The sequence below is a fragment of the Anabrus simplex genome, chromosome 3 (genome assembly GCF_040414725.1).
Source record: "Anabrus simplex isolate iqAnaSimp1 chromosome 3, ASM4041472v1, whole genome shotgun sequence".
Classification (NCBI taxonomy): domain Eukaryota; kingdom Metazoa; phylum Arthropoda; class Insecta; order Orthoptera; family Tettigoniidae; genus Anabrus; species Anabrus simplex.
In genome coordinates, this window is record NC_090267.1 from 325,035,944 (window position 1) to 325,055,413 (window position 19,470).

Sequence of the window (19,470 nt, forward strand, 5' to 3'; positions counted from 1 at the left end):
GGGCGTAAAATATGTAAATAATAAATAATATAAACATGAGTGAACTAAGTGGTTCAAGTGCAATTAGAGAAGCATTGGAGGAGGTTGGGAGTGATGAAAGTGAAGACGACATTGGTAATGTAGAATATTTTCCTGATGATTTACCATTAGACGACTTTTTCTTCTGGAAGTGGGGAAGAATATGACCCTAATTTAGATACTGATTTTTTTTTGCTAGTTGTTTTACGTTGCACCGACACAGATAGGTCTTACGGCGACGATGGGACAGGAAAGGGCTAGGAGTGGGAAGGAAGCGGCCGTGGCCTTAATTAAGGTACAGCCCTGGTGTGAAAATGGGAAACCACGGAAAACCATTTTCAGGGCTGCCGACAGTGGGGTTCGAACCTACTATCTCCCGAATACTGGATACTGGCCGCACTTAAGCGACTGCAGCTATCGAACTCGGTTATTCAGATACTCATGACTATAGTGATGTGTCAAGTAGTGATGTAGACAATCCAAACGTGCAAACCCTACCAGGCACATCTAGACCCAATGGCCCACCACAATAAACTCTTTCCGAGTCTTCTACCTATGGCTTTTTTATTATTCATTGAAGTTTCTATTATTATATATCATTGTGCTTGTAATTAAATTTGGTGCATTTTGTATATCTTGTAATTTAATTTCAGATAATGTAGTGCTTGTTACAAACCTCAAAATTGGAATATTTTTCTAATTTAAAAAAAAAATGACTAATCATCCATTATACTTTTACTGGATAATTGTAAGTAAAACATCCTACTATTATCTTATTCTCTAATTCTTCCTGAATAAACTGATATATAATATGCCATATGTAGTTACAAATTTGTATTTATTATATTTTTTAAAAATGTATCTGAACGCTGCCTTAAGAATGCTCAGTACTTAAGAGTGAAACCATCAACACTTGGAGGGTTAAATGTTACACTGCACAAATAAAATGACTGCTGTTTTTATAAGGACATTTTAACATAAAAAGTAAATGTAAAAATCTCCGTCTTCTATTAGGACCAAAACAGTAATGGCTTTATATACATAAGGTGCAACATCTCTTCTGGTCTCGAGAACACGATTGTATCCGATCATACTAAAATACTAGATTCGTGTTAAGGAGGAACAATTTCGATTCCTGTCTGAAAACCCAGTGACCATATTATATAGTGCCCTGTGGGAAGTGCTGACAACCTGTTCAGCAATACAATAGAAAAACGTAAAAAATGAAGATCTAACCTTGGACATAATGTAGATGTTTTACAAGTACGAACATTTGCCATAACTCATTCGGTCTTCAAGTAGCGCTGTCGAAATACGCTCTGTCTCCCTCCAATTGTTGTGGCTGAGGATTCCCTAAATAATACCAGATGAAAGTGATGCTAAGATGCTCCCTTATGCAAGTTCACTACCGATTGCTTTCCCAGTACAGTTATCATCATCATCATCATCATCATCATCATCATCATCATCATCATGTTACAGTTCCAGTTTCCCAGGTACTGTTGGCAAGCCTCTTCCATTGTCTTATTGAGATACGTTCTGTTGTTAATGATGTCCTCCAGTGTCTTTCACCGAGCTGCAATGTCCATCTTTACAATGTTCATCCAGTGGGTTCCCCACCATCTCTCTTCCTGCCACATGTCTCTCCAAGTTAAAGTACACTATCTTTGTTGGCTCCATCCTCATTACATGCCCAAACCACCTCAATTTGGACATGCTGACCTACTCTAACAATGATGTCTCAATTCCAGCTTTCTTTCTAATCACATCATTCCCTAACTTGTTCAGTTTGGTTTTTAGAACTGTGGACCTAAAGAACTTCATCTCAGATGCCTGCAACCTTGATAAGTGAGGGTGCAGGTTTTGATACCATACATTAAGATTGGTATGAAGTACTGAGTGAACATCACTAACTTTGATTTTGTTGGTACTTTGGGATCCCAGAGGAGTGTTCATACTTGCTGGTAAAAGTGATGCACTCTATTTGCCACCTCTTTTGGGGCTGGTGTATCTCGAGATATTACACTGCTGAGGTTCGTACAGTTTTCCACACTTTCTAGTGGATGGTTTCTTAGCATGATGTTTGCTGGTCGTTCCTCTCTGTTTATTGCCATCACTACTGTTTTGGGTTCATTTATCTTGAGATAAGTGCAGTACTTGCTCTACTTATCGCAATGACAGGATGTTAATGTCAAAATCCATACGTATGGCATAGCCATCCTTTCTTGAAAAATGCTTGATTCAAGATTTAACATTGACGGGACTGAAATTTCTGGATGGTTGATCCGGGAAATCATTTCTTTGAGGAATGGATAACACAGGATTTTTACATGATTTAATTAGTATATTCGTAGGACCTTATAATTTGATTGAATAATCCATGAAAACATAGTTTTTCAGGAATGGATAATTGAGGTTCCACGGTACAGTGTAGCACAAACTCCACAAAATACAAGAATCATTGGGTAGTTGTAGGCCTACTGTTCTACGACCACTACACGGCCTCCCATAATGCACACAGATTGGTCAGAGCAGCATGCACATATCCCTCTCCAAGGTATCCCAGATGTGCTCAATAGGATTGACTTTGGGTGACCCTAGCAGCCAACAAGCATCCTTATGTCCATCAAGCCATTAGGCCACAATTTGGGAGCGATGAATCAGTTCCTTTTCTTGCTGTAGGTACAGGTCTTCTGCAGGGTGCTGGACGCAAAGTAATAGGTAGACATGATCTATCAGCAGGTTTCAGTATTGTTCACCATTGAGGGATGTTGGCAGATATTGTAACAGCAACTTTTTGCCATTCCCTGGCGTCTATTGTACTTCCTTCCAGAAAGTTTTTGTCACCAGACTTCTCTCTCCCCCGTAACATGTGACTTTTCCGCCACCAACTACGTTATCACCTTTATGATATTTCTCTGCCCTGTGCCACCTTTCCTCGTTATTATCTTCTTGGGCAGGTCTCTTCTATGTGCTTTGTAGTTATGACCAAAATATTTCTGGTGGAAAGCAAGGTAAGTAGAATAAACAATTGGTAGGCTATTCATGGACATGTAGTTGGTGGTGCCACCTGAGCTTTGCTTCGCCATGACATTACCATGACGACTCTCAGATGTAGAGAGCCTGCTAGCATGCATTTTATGTTTCTGTTTGCTAATACTGAGTTTTATGACATTTGTTTCAGCCAATTGGTCAAATCAGTATTCAGTGCTGTTGAAAAGTCAATGATCGTTATGCTGTTATACTTGTGAGTTGCAAATGGTTTTTGTTTTTTGTAATGAGTACTAGCATGGGTAGTCATAATAACTGTGCTGTTTTGACCTGCAAGTATACTGACAAGAACAACTTGCAAGTTATATTTCATACATTAACTAAAAACAAGGAAATTAAAAGGGAATCGATTGTGAGATGTAGAGTAAATGCAAAGACAACATAAACGATGGTAGGACACGTGTATGTTCCATTCATTTCCTTCTTGAATCAAATCTTGAGTCAAAAGAGCAAGAAACTGAGAAGCTAAGGCAAGAATTGGATAAAGTTAAAAGCAAATATGAAGCACAAATCACAGTCTTAAAGAATCATAATGTGACACTAAAGACTAATGCATCTTTAAAGAAGAGAGATTTTACTGTTAATAATATTCTCGGTCCAATGAATGTAGAAATACAAAAGGTATAGTCATTTTCTTTAGCTCATCAACTGAGGTTGGCGTCAGGAGGGGCATCCAGCTGTAAAAGCTTACTACAGTATATAACTGCATTTCACCTCATCCTTGACCCCTATCCAAAAAAAGAGGACTGAGGGATTGTCAATTTGTTTCATGCCAGGAGCTTATTGAACAGAAAAAGACAAGTTAAATGGGAAGCGGAGGACTCTGCATGGTTATTGGACCTTAAGGGTTCTTTCCAATAATGATAATAAATAACACACCGGAGTTGTGGCAGACTCCCCTGAGTAAGCATCTTAAGAGGATTTCCAGAAGGCATATGATTCAATAGACAGATAGACCCTCTTCTCCATCTTATGGGAACTAGGCCTAGATGATGAGATCTTCAGACTAACCAAGGCTACATTGAAGAATACCACCTCTAAAAGGTCAAGTTCAGAGGTGAGTTCTCTGACAGCTTTTCCATCCAAACAGGAATGAGACAAGGTGATCCTTGCATCCTATTCAAGTGTGTACTAGAGATGATTATCAGCAAATGGAGTACCACACTAACATCAGAAACTGGACTACAGATTGGATACAAAAAATACTTCAATGTATCCTGCCTACCCTTTGCTGATGACCTTACCTTGTTAGCCAACAACATAGAGGAGTCTACTCACCAACTACAGAGCCTTTACAACATTGCAGCCAAGACCAGTCTGAACGCCGGTATAACAAAAACCTAAGAAGACTAACAATAAGGGAGCCCCAATCTTACTACAACCCCTAAGCACCCTCATAACCATGTGCAGAGATCTGTAGCCTTTATTTACAATCCCATTTATGTGATTTCCCCAAATGAAGATCTTTCCTTATATTAATAATACCTAGGTACGTAAAATGATTCCCATAAGGAATGTCCACCCCATTCCTTGGACTGAGAATATTCTTAACAGTAAAATATTCCTTCTTTAAAGATGCATTAGTCTTTAGTGTAACATTATGTTTCTTTAAGACTGCGATTTCTGCTTCATATTTGCTTTTAACTTAATACATTTCTAGAAAATAGATCTCAGAGAATTAGGAGTAGGCAAAGCTTTATCTGACCCTGTAATAATTAAGAGGAGAATTCTTCAAGGCAGTATTAATGGACCTTTATGGTTTCTTATATATATAAATGATGTGAGTAAAGAAGTGTAATCAGAGATAAGGCTTTTTGCGAATGATGTTATTCTGTATAGAGTAATAAATAAGTTACAAGATTGTGAGCAACTGCAAAATGACCTCAAAAAAGTTGTAAGATGGACAGTACACAATGGTATGATGATAAACGGGGTTAAAAATCAGGTTGTGAGTTACACAAATAGGGAAAGTCCTCTCAGTCTTAATTCCTGCATTGATGGGATGAAAGTTCCTTATGGGAATCATTGTAAGTACCCAGGTGTTAATATAAGGAAAGATCTTCATTGGGGTAATCGCATAAATGGGATTGTACATGAAGGCTACAGATCTCTGCACATGGTTATGAGGGTGTTTAGGGGTTGTAGTAAGGATGTAAAGTAGAGGGTATATAGGTCTCTGGTAAGACCCCAAATAGAGTATGGTTCCAGTGTATGAGACCCTCACCAGGATTACTTGATTCGAGAACTGGAAAAAATCCAAAGAAAAGTAGCTTGATTTGTTCTGGGTGATTTCCGACAAAAGAGTAGCATTACAAAAATGTTGCATAGTTTGGGCTGGGAAGACTTGGAAGAAAGGAGACAAGCTGCTTGACTAAGCAGTATGTTCTGAGCTGTCAGTGGAGAGATGGAGTGAAATGACATTAGTAAACAAATAAGTCTGAGTGGTGACTTTAAAAGTAGGAAAGATCACAATATGAAGATAAAGTTGGAATTCAGGAGGACAAATTGGGGCAAACATTCATTTATAGGAAGGGGAGTTAGGGATTGGAATTACTTACCAAGGGAGATGTTCAATAAATTTCGTATTTCTTTGAAATCATTTAAGAAAAGGTTAGGAAAACAACAGATAGGGAATCTGCCACCTGGGTGATTGCTCTAAATGCAGATCAGTAGTGATCTGATTAATTGAAAATCCCACAAGAAGGCAGCACTATATGTAAAGTTCCTGCAATCAAATATCTAGGAGAGTGATATCAGCCAATAAGAGTGAAATATTGCAATAGACAAGATGTGTCAAGTTGGAGAGGGTCTACGACTCCTGCAAGAACATTTACACATCCAAATATCTTTCCAAGAATCTTAAACATTACAACTCAGTAACATGACCCCCCAGTGCTCTACACCTCCGAATGTCTCTTGATGATCAGGAAGGGCCCACTTAGGAAAACAAAGCTCAAGGAATGGAAAATCTTAAGGAGGATATTAGGCCACATGTAAAAAGAGGATAGCACCTATAGGATCAGGTGCAAAAATGAGCTCTATGATCATCAGGAAGACATAATGATATCCATGAGAAAAGGAGACTAGCCTTCTACAGCCACTTGACCCTCATGGACCCCTGCAGGCTCACCAACACGATCTTCAGCACGACAGATAGACGGAAATCCTTTAAGAACAAATGGATTATCACAGTGAAATCAGGCCGTGAACAATTAGAAATTTCTCTAAACACCATACAGGCCAGTTATAGATCTCCAGGTGAAATTTCTGTATGAAAATTAGTATAGCCAAGTAGCAAAGGTAGATCTCTCGTCAATGTCTAGGCATCGGCCCCAAACCAAATCATTCAACCCAGCATGATGTAAAGATCAAGCACTGGCACCAGCCCAGGTGGTAAGCAATCCACCGTCGTGAAGAATGTCAGCAAGCCTTTGGATTCTGGAGAGCTCGCACCAGCATGCAAGAGATTAAAGAGCAAGGGAGTAGCTCAATTCACTCCTCAAAATAGGAAAACTCAAACATCTCACCGATACCTTGTCCAAACAAAATCTCCTGATAACAGCATTACAGGATACCAGGTTCACAGATGAGTCAGCTTTTGAATCAGAAGGGCATAGGATTTTGAAAGGAAAACCAGCAAGGGAGTGATGAAAAATATACCTCACTTGGGAATGGGTTTCATTGAAAATAAAAGAATCCTATGAACAATAATGGACTTCACTTTATGTAAAGGCAGAATTTCCACCCTAGCTGTTAGGGCCCTTTAAACAACAAACATCATCATAATCAACAAGATCTACATGTTAGTCAATGCACATATACCCACAAATGACAGCAATAAAACAGATCCAGAAAAAGTAGAGGACTTCTGGGAAGATTTGTTGGAAACAACATCCACAGTACCAACTAACAATGTGATCATACTCCTTGGAGATTTTAATGCACAACTGGGAAAAGAAAGGAGATTCAGAAACATCAATGGAGAATATCCAGCCCACAAAAGGATGAACTGAAATGGAGATCAACTGATACAATTATATATGACCTTCAATCTGGTAATGAAATCGACAGCCTTCAGACACCTCCCAAGAAAAAATAAAAAATAAAATGGATATCTCCCAACCCAAGCCTGTGAGAGTTCCAGACTGATCATGTAGCAATCTCTAAACATGCAGAAAAGGAGATCCAAAATGTAAAATTTCTGAGGGGTGCAAACTTAGATTCAGATAATTTTCTCTCCAAGATCATCCCAAGGTCCTGTAAAAACAGAACACTGTTCAAACGACCAAGTTTGGACACTGAAAAGCTGACAGCACACACAGATTTCACAAGAGAATTAAACAAAAGGCAGTATCAGGGATGGGAACAAATAAAAGAGGCTGTGATTAATACTGAAAAAACTACTGTTCCTCCACAGAAAAGGGGGAAACATGCGTAGTGGTCATGTGAAGGTGATGAGGCAACTGAAGAATGCCAGAAGGCATGAGTGAATTGGTGTTTGTGGAAAACACCCAAAAACCAGAAGTAGTTCCAGGAACCAAGGGAGAGAACTGCCAAGATCATCAGGAATCTCAGGAGAAAGTATTAGAATGAATGCTTGATCCAGACTGAACAGAACTTTCAGAAAAATAACACCCGGGACTTTTATAAAACATTCAGGTGTACCTTGAGTAGATATGATCTACCAAGTCTAAACTTCAGAAACCAAGAAGGAAAAGTAGCCCACAGTGATGTGGAGAACAGCCAGGTCCTAGCAGACTACTTTGTAAAACTCCTTAATTGAGAAACACCATCCCAGAAATTTGTCTACAATCACAAAGAACCAAATTTGGACTCGGAACCTCCAAATGTGGAAGAAGTCAGGAGCATCATCAAGATATTGAAGAGCAATAAAGCACCTGGAGAAGATGAGATTATTGAGGACCTTTGGAAATATGCCAATGATAGAGCGATCGTTGAACTGACAAGAATCCTGAACAAGATTTAGGAAGAGGAAGCTGCCAGATGGATGGACATCAGTGATGATACACCCACTTCACAAGGAAAGAGAAAAGACAGATGTTAACAATTACAGCGGAATATCACTACTACCAGTGAGATATGATTTTTTCAAAGGCACTGCTACACAGAGCAGAAAAACAATTGGAGCAATAATAAATAATAACGTTATTTGTTTTACGTCCCACTAACTACTCTTTTACGGTTTTCGGAGACGCCGAGGTGCCGGAATTTAGTCCCGCAGGAGTTCTTTTACGTGCCAGTAAATCGACCGACACGAGGCTGACGTATTTGAGCACCTTCAAATACCACCGGACTGAGCCAGGATCGAACCTGCCAAGTTGGGGTCAGAAGGCCAGCGCCTTAACCGTCTGAGCCACTCAGCCCGGCAAACAACTGGAGCCACAAATTAGTGAGTACTGATGCAAGTGTAATGGAGTGGTATAACTTGGAAACAATTCTCTAACCCAATAATATCTACAATGCGTAAAAGAAGAATTTCCGTTTTCTGTCGCATATCAAGATTACCAGACACCAGGATATTGAAACAATTATTTGATTACTTTTTGAAAAATAAAATCAATAATAAGTGGTTCAGAGAAGTTCAGGATGATTTGGAAGAATTGGGTATAACTCGGCAACAAATCAAAGACAGAAAAGAGAAGAGGATTTTGCAGAACAAAAGCATAAGTCTCAAACTAAAAACAGTTGAACAGAAACAATATACTATATCGGACACACAAAGGGCTTCCAGGTCGGAGAGGATGAGAAAGTTCTGGGAGAAGAAAAAGAAGAAATTAACTCAAATGTATTGATTTAAGTGCTCCAATGTGGGCGTAAAATATGTAAATAAATCATAATAAATAATTATTATTACTTGTGAGGTGTGGATACGAAGTTGTTTACGTCTATTATTATGATTATTATTTACGCAGTTACGTACGGACTTTATTTGGTATAAATCGTGGTCGTAACAAAACATGTGATGTTATGTCACAACACGTCTGCTGTATGTATATTAACATGAGTTTATTTAATGTAAGAACATGCAATTAATAGTACACAATTTATTATTACCAGTAAATATGATGTATAAATCCAGTGTAATATTGTGCAACACAATGAAATAGTCAAGAACAACCCTTCTTGTCACTAAAGTTGCATAGAAAATTCCATTCATTGTAAATAGGTTATTGGAGACTCTAGAAATTACCAGAAAACATGTTGTGTCATACTTTTCTAGAAGCCTGGCCAGGTAGCATAGGCCTAGATAAAGAGGCAGCCTTGGGAGTTGGTGTTGAGTTGTTAGCGAGACATGTAGTGGACGTCGTTAGTCGAGTGTGTGAATTCATGTGTGATTTTGTTGAGTTGGTAATCGGGTGACATGCTAATGTAGCAGTCCTCCTCCTCTTCTTCTTCGTCTTCGTAGAAGTGTTTTGTTCGAAATGGTGGTTCATTGATGCATGTGTTTAATGTGTATATAATTTCTAAATAAAATAGTGTGCGCAACTGACAGCATCGCATATGTGCGTCTTTGTAATTACAACAGTATCAAGGAGGTCTCAGGAAGGGCAGATTGTGTGCGGAACAGATCCTGAACGTAACGTTGATCACTGCATACCAGAAACAGAGAAACAAGAAATTCGTGCTCACATTTGTGAATTTCAAAAGGCTTACAATTCTGTAGATAGGACACAATGATCCATATCCTAGAAGAAATGAGTCTAGATAGGAAGACAAGAGAATTCGTTAAACAGACAGTGACTGGCACAACATTCAAGGTCAAGCCCAGAGGGATGCTATCGGAATCTTTTGGGATTCAAACAGGGGTCAAACAGGGAGATGGACTATCTCTCCTTCTATTCAAATTTGTTCTTGACTAAGTGATTAGAGAGTGGTGCAACAAAATGCAAGGAATAGGCAGAAAGTGAATGGAATTCAAGAACAAAGGAATCAGAGTTGACTGTTTAGCCTTTGCGGATGACATTGTGGTTTTGTCAGAGTCAATACGGGAGGCATGGAACCAAACTGCCCAACTCCAGGAAGAAACAAGTAAGGCAGGCCCATGAATCTCCTTTGAGAAGGCACAATACATGACCAACATTGAAACAGCACCCAAACGGATGACAGTTGAGAGAGAAAGGATTCAGAAAGTGGAGGAATTCAAATATCTGGCAGGGTGGATAGACAATAACCTGTCAGAAAGAGAGGCACCGTTACTGAGAATCAACAAGATGAACTTGACATATAAACTATGAACACTAACAACAAGAAGAAAATCTCAATTAATGTAAAACTTGGACACTATCACACAGTGATCTGCCTAGAGGCTTTACAGTATATGCAACTGAATGTTTGAACCTGAGAAAAACAGGATTGGTCAAGAAGTTAGAATTGGTGCAGAGAAAGATTTTGAGAAAATACTGCGACCCCAAAGAACAGAGGATGGATCATACAGAGAGAAAGGAAACCATGAATTATATCTCAAGATTGAAAAGATCTCAGAGACCATCCAAAAGAGGAGAGCCATGTTCTTCAAAGATATTTACAGAATGAACACGGGAAGACTGATTGATAATATAATAAGATTTTTTGAGATTAGAAAAATTATGGTGTGCTGGTATCAGGAGGTGAAGAAGGTACTGGAATTGGAGAAATGAGGAATGGAAATCAGCAACAGGGATGCTCCAGGAAGAAGCAAGTAAGGCAGGCCTTCTCCTTAGAGAAGGCACAATACACGACCAACATTGAAATGCAGAGTGAAAGGTTGAAGGAGTATTGGACAAGGATTGAAGTCCAGAAACAGATGAAGCTGAATTCGAATTAATGTGGTCCATAGTTGGCCAAAATGAAAGAAGAAGAAGATGGTGGTGATTATTGTAAGAAACAATCTCTTAACACAAGTAATTTAAAACTTAAAACTATAAATATATCATGTAAGGAAAATCAGCTTCATGCTGTCAAAATAAACCACATTAATTAATTACCTGCCCATCTCCCAAGAAGTAAGGCAGCAGAATGGAAAGATATGTTTCACCTGAGGCTTAAGTTCTAGATTGGCTATCAGATCCATTTCAGAGTTCAGGTAATTAAGTAGGTACATCATGAAGTTGTAGATAACGTATGCTTCATAGCATTCACGAAGACTGTCTACGTATATGGACTGTGCAGGAAATACCAGCCCAAGCCACTGCAAACAGAAGAAACAAAAATGAATAAATTATGAAACTGTACCCGTACAAAAGATGGGACTCAACAAGAAAGACAAGCATATATTTACTCTTTTAAAATATGTCAGAAGCACAGAAAGGTAGGTCAAAATTCTATACCATCGTAAGCACCATTGAAGCGTATTCTACATTTATAAGGAAAAAAATTTCTTATAATTTTCCAATTCTGACAGATAGCAAAATAGTTTACTTTAGCAATTTTTATAATATTACTGTAATTTTCAAACAAGGATGAGTTAATATTGTCTCAGGTCCCAACCTCAATCATCTTGTTCAAACAGTCACTACTTATCTACATTTAGGGCAGTCGCCCAGGTGGCAGATTCCCTATCTGTTTTTTACCTAGTCTTTTCTTAAATAATTGCAAAAAATTTAGAAATTTATTGAACATCTCCCTCGGTAAATTGTTCCAATCCCTAACTCCTCTTCCTATAAACAAATAATGCCCCAATTTGTCCTCTAGAATTACAACTTAATCTTCATATTGTGATCTTTCCTACTTTTAAAAACACAACTCAAACTTATTCGTCTACTAATGTCATTCCATGCCATCTCTCCACTGACAGGAGAACATACAACTTAGTCGAGCAGTTTGTCTCCTTCCTACCAAGTCTTCCCAGCCCTAACACTGCAGCATTTTTGTAACGCTACATTTAATAATGCTACTTTTATGTCGGAAATGACCCAATACAAATCAAGCTGTTTTTCTTTGAATTTTTTCCAGTTCTCGAATCAAGTAATCCTGGAGAGGGTCCCATACAATGGCACCATACTCTAGTTGGGGTCTTACACAGACTTACCTCTTCTTTACATCCTTATTACAACCCCTAAATAACCTCATAACAATGTGCAGAGATCTATACCCTTTATTTACAATACCATTTATGTGATTACCCCAATGAAGATCTTTCCTTATATTAACACTTAGGAGGCGACGGTGGCGTTGTAGTGAAGTTGTGCTGCATAATGCAAGAATTGTGTCTCTGTTCTGGTTTCAGGTGGGTGTTTGTGGCTTATTTTGATGTGCTGACCTAGTGTTGGTGTTGTATAGTAGTTTTACGATCTTTATTTGCTGTTATTGGTGTTATATTTGTGAAAGTTTTACGTCCCAAGTGACAGCCATCTTGGATTTGCTATAATGATTTCACAGGTAACACTAGATAGAAAGGCAATTTATTATATCTGTCTATAAATTCTTGCCCTAAGTGTCAGCCATGTTGTCCGATTTAACATAATTGCCACAAAAACCACGATTCATATAGGAACACTACATATCCGGTATTGCCTAGACCAGAGAATCTGTATTGTTTAATTACATCTATGCCGTATCTAAGTAAACCATCTTTAAAATGGGCAAATCAGCAGCGTCTGTGCTCCAGTGGAGCAACTGTGAATGGCGTCTGTTTTCCATATTGGGGGAGGCCTAAATATTACCTTAGAGGAGTAATACCTCTTTAAAAATCATTGGTCTAGCTGACCCAGCTGGTAGTCCCATGTAAGGGTCCCTTGCCAGGGTTACGGTGAAATACTTAATGGCTGCTTCGGCAGAGAAGGTGACCTTTGGAATGGTACAGCAGGCAGATGAGGCAATAGTTGAAGAGAACCAATGACGTAGATGGCAGAGGAAGGTTAATACTACAATGGCAGATAGGCCGGACGAGTTGTCAGTGTTTGTACTCCATGTTAGGAGCGGCTGCAGGGGCATCTGTTCTCAATGTTAGGAGTGGCCTAGTTGATATGAGGAAGGACACGGGAACCCACCTCATTACTTTTCCCAAGACAACCCAATGGCTTTACTCAATTCTATAGGTTCGTACCTACTAATAAATATAATTCCGGAGTTTCAAGTCCCCCAATCAGATCTCCGGGGGGGAGGGGGGGAGGGGGGGAGGGGGGCAGGGTTGAGAGAAGCCTCTAATCAAAGATATTCGTTTCGCAGAGAGATATTATGTGGAACCTGGAATGTGAGGGATTTACCACAGACTGGCAAACTATCAATTGTTGAGAGAGAATTGACACTACATGGCGTGAAGATCTTGGGACTGTGTGAGACACACTGGAAAGGTGATTATGTCCGGAGAAATATACTGTGTTACCATTGGTAGTGGTGAAATGCCCAGCCTGGAATGAAACATTGCCTCATCGTCAGCTTCTGCTTCGTACGCTAGTGCTGTACCGGGTCGTGAAACCATCAATGGCAACAACTTTTATGAATGACCTTTGATGCAGATGACATGTAAAATCATGCCCCAAATTTCTGATTTACAACATTCATGCAGTATAGTGACTATGTTGAAGAATAATTTGAATGTTGTCAATCAGAAATTTGGGGCATGATTTTACATGTCATCTGCATCCAAGGTCATTCATAAGAATCTGTCGGTTAGCCAGCATGAGACCCCTGCTGAGACTGGGGCTAGTTCCAGGCTACTCACTTTCGCCTTTTCTATCCGATTTTCCTTGGTCAACCCTTTTCCTTTAAGACCCCAATGATATTAGGTTTGCGAGAACTAGAGAGTCTTTCATCAGCTGATACCTTCATTCTTCGAAGCACTTTTCTGCTTTTCCCATCACTTTCATCCATGCTGTATTATTTTGCTATGAAAATGCTTCCAAAATAATTTTTACAATCGTAAGTTATTTACTAATTGTAAGACAATACTTCCTAAATAATTTTACAATTGTAAGTTATTTACTAATGTAAGACAAGACAGTGGAAATAAAACGGTTGCAAAGCATAGTTAGGATACTACAGCCCATCAAGTGGTTTATATATTGTATATCAATAGCTAAATTATTGCATGTTAAGTAATATAATTGTAGAAAGATAGGAGCATCGAAAGGAACACAGAATAGGAAGAACACAATGACTGAGCGAGTTGGCTGCATGGTTAGCATTCCCCAGCCAGGAGCTTGCATTCAGGATATAGTGGGATCGAATTCCACCGTTGGCAGCCCTGAATATGGTTTTCCATGGTCTTCCCATTTTCACACTACGCAAATGCTGGGGCTGTACCTAAATTAAGGCCATGGCCACTTCCTTCTGAATCCTAGCCCTTTCTCATCCTTGAATCACCGAAAACCTTCGATGTGTTAAGTTACTGTGATGTTTAAAAAAAACCCACCCAAGATGACAGGTCACTGTGGGAAGAGGGAGAAACAGAAAGAAAGGACAATCTCCAATCTTTAGACTCTGCTGTCTTCAAATAAATTGGTTCTATCCTCACTCATTCCCAGTTCCTCTATATGCATCTCAGCTACAAATGAGTTCATTTCTGCTTCCCAGCTGATCAATGAAATACCTTGATAGTTGTTGCAATCCTTTCTGTTTCCTTATATATGGATAGGTGCAATTACTGCTTTTATCCGATCAGAAGGTACCATGCTAATCTTATTACTCTGTGAAGCCATTTCATTCCTTCTGTATTTCACCATTCAGATCTAATTTCATCCATTCTGGCCGCTTTATGACAATGGAGTTTATTCGCAAATCCTTCCTCCTTTCTCAAGCATTATTTCACTAACATCATTGTCCTCCTGCCCATGAGCTCAATTGATTGCGATGTCAACAGAGATATTTCCTTTTATGTTGTGAACATTTTCAAAATATTCCTTCCACCTCTTTAGAAATTCCCTGGGATATACCACGAGTTCACCTGATTAAAAAAAAAACCACTATTCATTTCCTTTTTCCCTCTGGGCATGATTAGCTCAGTGGCTTAGCTGCTAGCTTCCCACCCGGAAGACTATGGTTCGACTTCTGGTCGATCCTGGGTCAAGATTTTCATCTCAAGAATCACGTAGCGTCAGGAAGGGCATCCGGTCTTAAACTCTCGGTCAATACCAAAATGAGCTCGGGTGGCTCCAGCGACCCCATAAATACCTGGGATAAGCTAATGAAAGTCTTATTTCCTTTTTCCCTCCATTTCTAAGATTCTTTGTTATTTTTCTGCCACCTGACCCAGCTTTTCCAGGTTTTTACAAAAATCTTCCCACAACTTCTTCTTGGATTCAACAATTACTTGTGTTCCTCTGTATCTTTCATCTACATACAATTCCATCTGCATCGGCCTTGTTTAGAGTCATTTCTAATATGCTTTCTTTTTACATTTACAAGTTACCCTCACTTCGTCATTCCACCAAGATGTTTGCTTTTTCCCCATCTTTACACAAAGTTGTTCCCAGGCATTTCCTTGTTGTTTCTATTATAGCATCCCTGTATATCCTGAACCTGCTTACTATTAACTGTTTGGAACTATTCAATAATCATATCCATATACTTCTAATTTCCTCATCCTGAAGATTCTCTACACTTATTCGTTGGAGACAGATTTAATTTTTACTATTCTAGTCCAAGATATACTTAGTTCACTACATATCAAACAGTGGTCTGAATCATTGAAAATTTCCCAGAATACCAGGACATTTCTAACATATTTCCTGAATTTGGTGCCTCTACCTTCCCATGTGTAGTGATGAACAGCCTTATACTTGAAGAATGTATTTGCAGCTGCTAATCCTCAATCTCACATGGTGTACAGACTGAGACAATTCTCGTCCTAATTCCTCCATCTGCTAAATCTACCCACATCATTCGCTCATTTACATGCCTAACAGAAATGACGCTGTGTGTGCGATAGTATTCCTGATGAACAGTCCAACCCCAACTCTGCCCTTCTCTTTTTAACACTTGTTAAGAACACTTTATAATCTCCTATCCCTTCCTTGTTATTTCCACTTACCTAGGTATCACTAACTCCTAGTTCTATTTTCTTTCTGACTCACAATATGTCTGAGATGCCCACTTCTATTCCATAGCAACTGGTATCCTGACTCGCAGGACCACATGAGGTCATTCATCTGTAGCCTATGTTTCACGAACTACCAGGCGAGTTAGCCATGCAGTTAGGGGTGTGCAGCTGTGAGCTTGCATCCGGGAGATAGTGGGTTCGAACCCTACTTTCGGCAGCCCTGAAGATGGTTTTCCGTGGTTTCCCATTTTCACACCAGGCGAATGCTGGAGTTGTACCTTAATTAAGGCCACAGCCGTTTCCTTCCCACTTCTAGGTCTTTCTTATCCCATCATCGCCAGAAGACCTAGCCGTGTCGGTACGACGTAAAGGGAGTTAAGAAAAAAGTTTCACAAACTAGGTCGTGACTACAGTAATCCACACCACGAAATGAAGGTAAAAATTTCCCATACATGGGGGTTGTAGTAAAGATGTGAAGGAGAGGGTATATAAGTCACTTATACCACCTCAATTACAGTAGGTTACGGTTCCAGTGTACGGGACCCTTACCAGTATTACTAGATTCAAGAACAGGAAAAGATCCACAGGAGAGCAGCACGGTTTGTTTTCGGTGAATTCCAACAAAGGAAATATTGTAACCTTTGGACTAAAAAGAATTGGGAGTAAGAAGACGATCTTCCCCCCTAATTAGTATGTTCTGAGCTACAAGCGGACAGATGGAGTGGAACAATATTAGTAGATGAATAAGCTTGAATGGGGCTTTTAAAGGTAAGAAAGATCATAATATGAAAATATGGTAGGAACTGAAAAGGACAAACTGAGCAAATATTTAATGAACGTAGATTTTCGTGGCTCATAGTATTAATGTAAATAAACAAATAAATGATTACTGGATTAAAGCCACTATGTTTATTTAATGAAGCCGAGCTTTCAGACAAATTGCATTGGCCTTCATCAGGGCAAGTTAAATTCTGCTTCCGACAGTGAGCAAAGAAGTTCAAAGAAACGTGGAAGTCATGGCCGTACTATCCACGGCCTACCCCACTAATAGGTCTCAAGGATCTTCATGCTGTAATTCACCGCCCTCTGTCGACAGTTTCGACAATGCAATGTACAGGAAACCTACACATTCTGAAAGATACCTTCATAAGTCCTCACATCACCATCCATGCCAAAAAGCAGCTCTCCTTCGAACGTTATTTACTAGGGTGAATAACGTTGCAGACGCTGATAACTGCTCAAATGCATTAAGAGAACTGACAACATCCATGAAGAAAAACGGCTATACGGCAGGAGACATAGCACGAGCTGTGAAGATCAAGGAGCCTAAAGGGATAGTACCAACCAGGACTACAGTAAAAAGAAGAAAGTATTCCTTCCTTAAGTGGCAGGTATAACCGGCAGAATAGGACGCATTCTTAGGAAGCACAATATAATTCCAGTTTTCACCACAGACTGGAAGCTCAAATCCCTGTTTTGACCATTCAAGGAAAAACCACATCTTGAAACACCGGGCGTGTATGAAGTTCCATGTGGTTGTGGTCACTCGTATATTGGCATGACAAAAAGGCTTGTCAGTACCAGGGTGAAAGAACACATTAGGTCGGTAAAGAATGTCGCTCTTTCATCCTCTACGGAGAATGCCATAAGCCAGTCTGCCATAGCAGAACATTTCTACAGTACAGACCATGAAATCCTCTTTGACCAGGCGAAGGTCATCGCGCTTCTATGCTCGACTGGTAAGAGAAGCCATAGAGATAGAGCTGTGCCCAAATAACATCAACAGGGAAGACGGCTTCAAGTTATCAAATACATGGAGACCTGTACTGCAGAAATACTTGCATAACACCACCACGGAGCAGCGGGACGTGCTCACGAAACCGTCGACAGAGGGCAGTGAATGACAGCACGAAGATCCTTTAGACCTATTAGTGGGGTAGGCCGTGGATAGTATGGTCATGACTTTCACGTTTCTTTGAATTTCTTTGCTCACTGTCGGAAGCAGAATTTAACTTGCCCTGATGAAGGCTAATGCAATTTGGCTGAAAGCTCGGCTTCATTAAATAAACATAGTGGCTTTAATCCAGTAATCATTTATTTATTTATGTTGAGCAAATATTTGTTTATATGAATTGAGGAATTAGGGATTGGAATAATTTACCAAGGGAGGGTAAACTTAAACAACTGATAGGGAATCTGCCATCTGGGCGACAGATCTAAATGCAGATCAGCGGCGAGTGACTGCATATAATAGGTCTGATTTTGTAAACAGTTTCAATAACATATAAAGTGGTTGAAAATTAATATTTTTTTAGTATGTAGAGAATAGTTAAATTTGGAATCTTAACTGACCTGACATCAACTAAGTTACCTTTCTGTACCTTCAGAATGCCATGGACAACTAGAGCACCTTTATACTGACAGAGTTAAATGAGAATTTGTGTATATAAATTCAAATAGTGATGAATGAAACTAGAGGATGATGAAAATAAATGACATAAAATCTTAAATGAATCACAGCCTTCGCTGGTTAAACTAACTTACTAGTAAAACTGTACTTACTGCATTCATTGCATAAATTGGTACCATCCAAAGTATCCTGAAAGCACATAAAATTACAATGAGAGAGAGAGAGAGAGAGAGAAAAAAAGAAGTGTTTGAGTTTCTACCATCAGCCACATGAAGAATAGCAAGTTTTAAAATATTGATTTCTTTCATAGACAAAAATATTAACAAAAATACAGAAGAGGTTAAGTTTAGTCTTATTAACCCAAGTAAATATTAGCAGTATACACACCTGATAATGTGCTTTTGTAGGAATGGTTTTGTGTAATGAACCATGTGCTGAGTAATTTCCCAAAATGATATTGGGATAGCTAGCATAACGAAAACTCCTCCTATTAATTCCCCTTGGATTTGTTTCGTGAAACCATTGTTTATGGCATTTAAAATAATTACTGGTATTAATATTATCAGTACTAATCCATAAACTACCATCACCATAGGACGTATCCATAACCTCCATTGCTGCAAAAGGTTTACACACGATATTCCACACATAGTAAAACATATAACTTCGAAAAAATAAAACAAAAATACATCAAAAGAGGTGTGTTATTACTACTGTCAAAATGTCACATATTTACAGCTGATTACATAAACGCCATAGAAAACAAGCGAAGTCATGAGAAACAGTTTTATTCATTGCCGATAGAGAGCACGAGCGTACCGGAGATAAACGGCAATCATGGTATATAGAACACAACGTGATCAGGCAAAGTACAGGATGGCCCAAAATGTTTGCACGAATAGTGCCTTCTCAATTGTTTTTAAATTGTCAGGATGTGAGCAAAACAATTTAAATCTACAATTCAATAAAATGTTGAAATAATGCTTATAGATATTAGTATTGCTCTCCACAA

At 39.0% G+C, this 19,470-nt stretch overlaps 1 protein-coding gene across 2 annotated transcripts in view; it reads right to left on the bottom strand.

Moving 5' to 3' along the window:
* Positions 1-19,205, bottom strand: part of LOC136866308 (transmembrane protein 184C) — a 96,180-nt gene extending 76,975 nt beyond the window's left edge. For both annotated transcript variants that reach the window (XR_010859529.2, XM_067143152.2), the window contains exons 1-3: positions 18,846-19,205; positions 18,611-18,647; positions 11,055-11,257 (exon numbers count right to left, since the gene is read on the bottom strand). Coding sequence is in view for 1 of the 2 variants with exons in the window: in XM_067143152.2 (XP_066999253.2) it covers positions 11,055-11,257; positions 18,611-18,647; positions 18,846-19,108 (503 nt within the window). In the remaining variant the exon portion in view is untranslated. The remainder of the gene's footprint in view (positions 1-11,054; positions 11,258-18,610; positions 18,648-18,845) is intronic.
* Positions 19,206-19,470: the final 265 nt, after the last annotated feature.